This window comes from Colobus angolensis, unplaced genomic scaffold (genome assembly GCF_000951035.1).
Source record: "Colobus angolensis palliatus isolate OR3802 unplaced genomic scaffold, Cang.pa_1.0 Scaffold605, whole genome shotgun sequence".
NCBI lineage: Eukaryota > Metazoa > Chordata > Mammalia > Primates > Cercopithecidae > Colobus > Colobus angolensis.
In genome coordinates this window covers 303,659-305,071 of record NW_012119655.1, presented here as the reverse complement: position 1 = coordinate 305,071, position 1,413 = coordinate 303,659, and the positions used below count along the sequence as shown (strand labels likewise).

The 1,413-nt window shown below is 36.9% G+C and overlaps 1 protein-coding gene across 2 annotated transcripts in view; it reads right to left on the bottom strand.

Annotated features, from left to right (window-relative positions):
- Positions 1 to 1,413, bottom strand: part of AKAP9 (A kinase (PRKA) anchor protein 9) — a 174,353-nt gene that overhangs the window by 84,199 nt on the left and 88,741 nt on the right. For both annotated transcript variants that reach the window (XM_011963235.1, XM_011963236.1), the window contains exon 16: positions 852 to 944. In XM_011963235.1, the coding sequence (XP_011818625.1) occupies positions 852 to 944 (93 nt within the window). The remainder of the gene's footprint in view (positions 1 to 851; positions 945 to 1,413) is intronic.

Genomic DNA, 1,413 nt, shown 5'->3' with positions numbered 1-1,413 from the left:
TCAGCTAACCACAAGCTCTGCCTTCCAGGTTCAAGTGATTCTCCTGCCTCAGCCTCCTGAATAGCTGGGATTACAGACATGAGCCACCACACCTGGCTAATTTTGTATTTTTAGTAGAGCTGGGGTTTCTCCATGTTGGTCAGGCTGGTCTTAAACTCCCGACTTCAGGTGATCTGCCCACCTTGGCCTCCCAAAGTGGTGGGATTACAGGCATGAGCCACCGCACCCGGCCAGTTCCAATATTAAAAGCCAACCAGGTATACACATTTTGAAAAGGAATACAAAGACAAAACAAATAGAACCATAATGTTACACTAGGTTATATGGCTAATATTAAAGAATGACTCTGGACACAGCAGATAAGCATACAGAGATGAGCAAAACTCACATTGATAAACTCCTTCACTTAGCCAGGAGCTAATTAATATTCACTGATAATCCTCCCTTAGTATCTGTAGTCATTACCTAACAAAGCTTTTCTGATTGGAAATAGATACAGATAATGTACACAGAGGACCAACCACTTTCTCTTTCTTTTCCTATCTTCTCCCCAACTTTTAAGGAAGACCAAACTCCTTCACAAGGCAACAAATATATAGACTTGTTTTGGCATTCTGAAAAGCTTCTAATTACTAGTCTACATCAAGAAGAATGCTCTTCTCAAATGAAAGTTCACAAGATATTTTGTTTAAAGGCAACTATAATTGATATCATTATCCAACCACTTAAAGATGAACTATATATGAAACTTATAAAAATAAAGTACATACCATCAATAAAATCCATGCTATTTTTGAAGGCTCAAAGGGAATATAAACTAAGATAATCTTCCCGATAAGCTATAAGCTTACCTTAGCTACTTCTTCTTCTAATTGTTCTTGGTATTGTTTTTCAAGTAACTTAATGATATTTGTTTCCTCTTTCACTCTAAATTCACCAGAAAACTATATTTAAAAGCAAAACATGACATTTATTTACATTAATTATACACCACTTATTTTTAAACTTCTACCTCAAAATCTCCCCAAAGTATCAGTATTTTTAGAAAAGTTCTACATACTTTCAGCAAAAAATCAATTTTAATTCTCTCAATTAAAAACAATTTTAGTAAATAATTCTACTAAATAATTATACTTACTACTGTGAACTTAACAATTAAAGATGCAAAGAGGAGTATGTTTACATATTTATAAACGCCAACATACAGCTCTAGAGTGGGAAAAGGATACTTAAATATAACTAATAAAATATATATGTGTGGGCCGGGCGCGGTGGCTCAAGCCTGTAATCCCAGCACTTTGGGAGGCCGAGACGGGCGGATCACGAGCTCAGGAGATCGAGACCATCCTGCCTAACACGGTGAAACCCCGTCTCTACTAAAAATACAAAAACTAGCCGGGCGAGGTGGCGGGC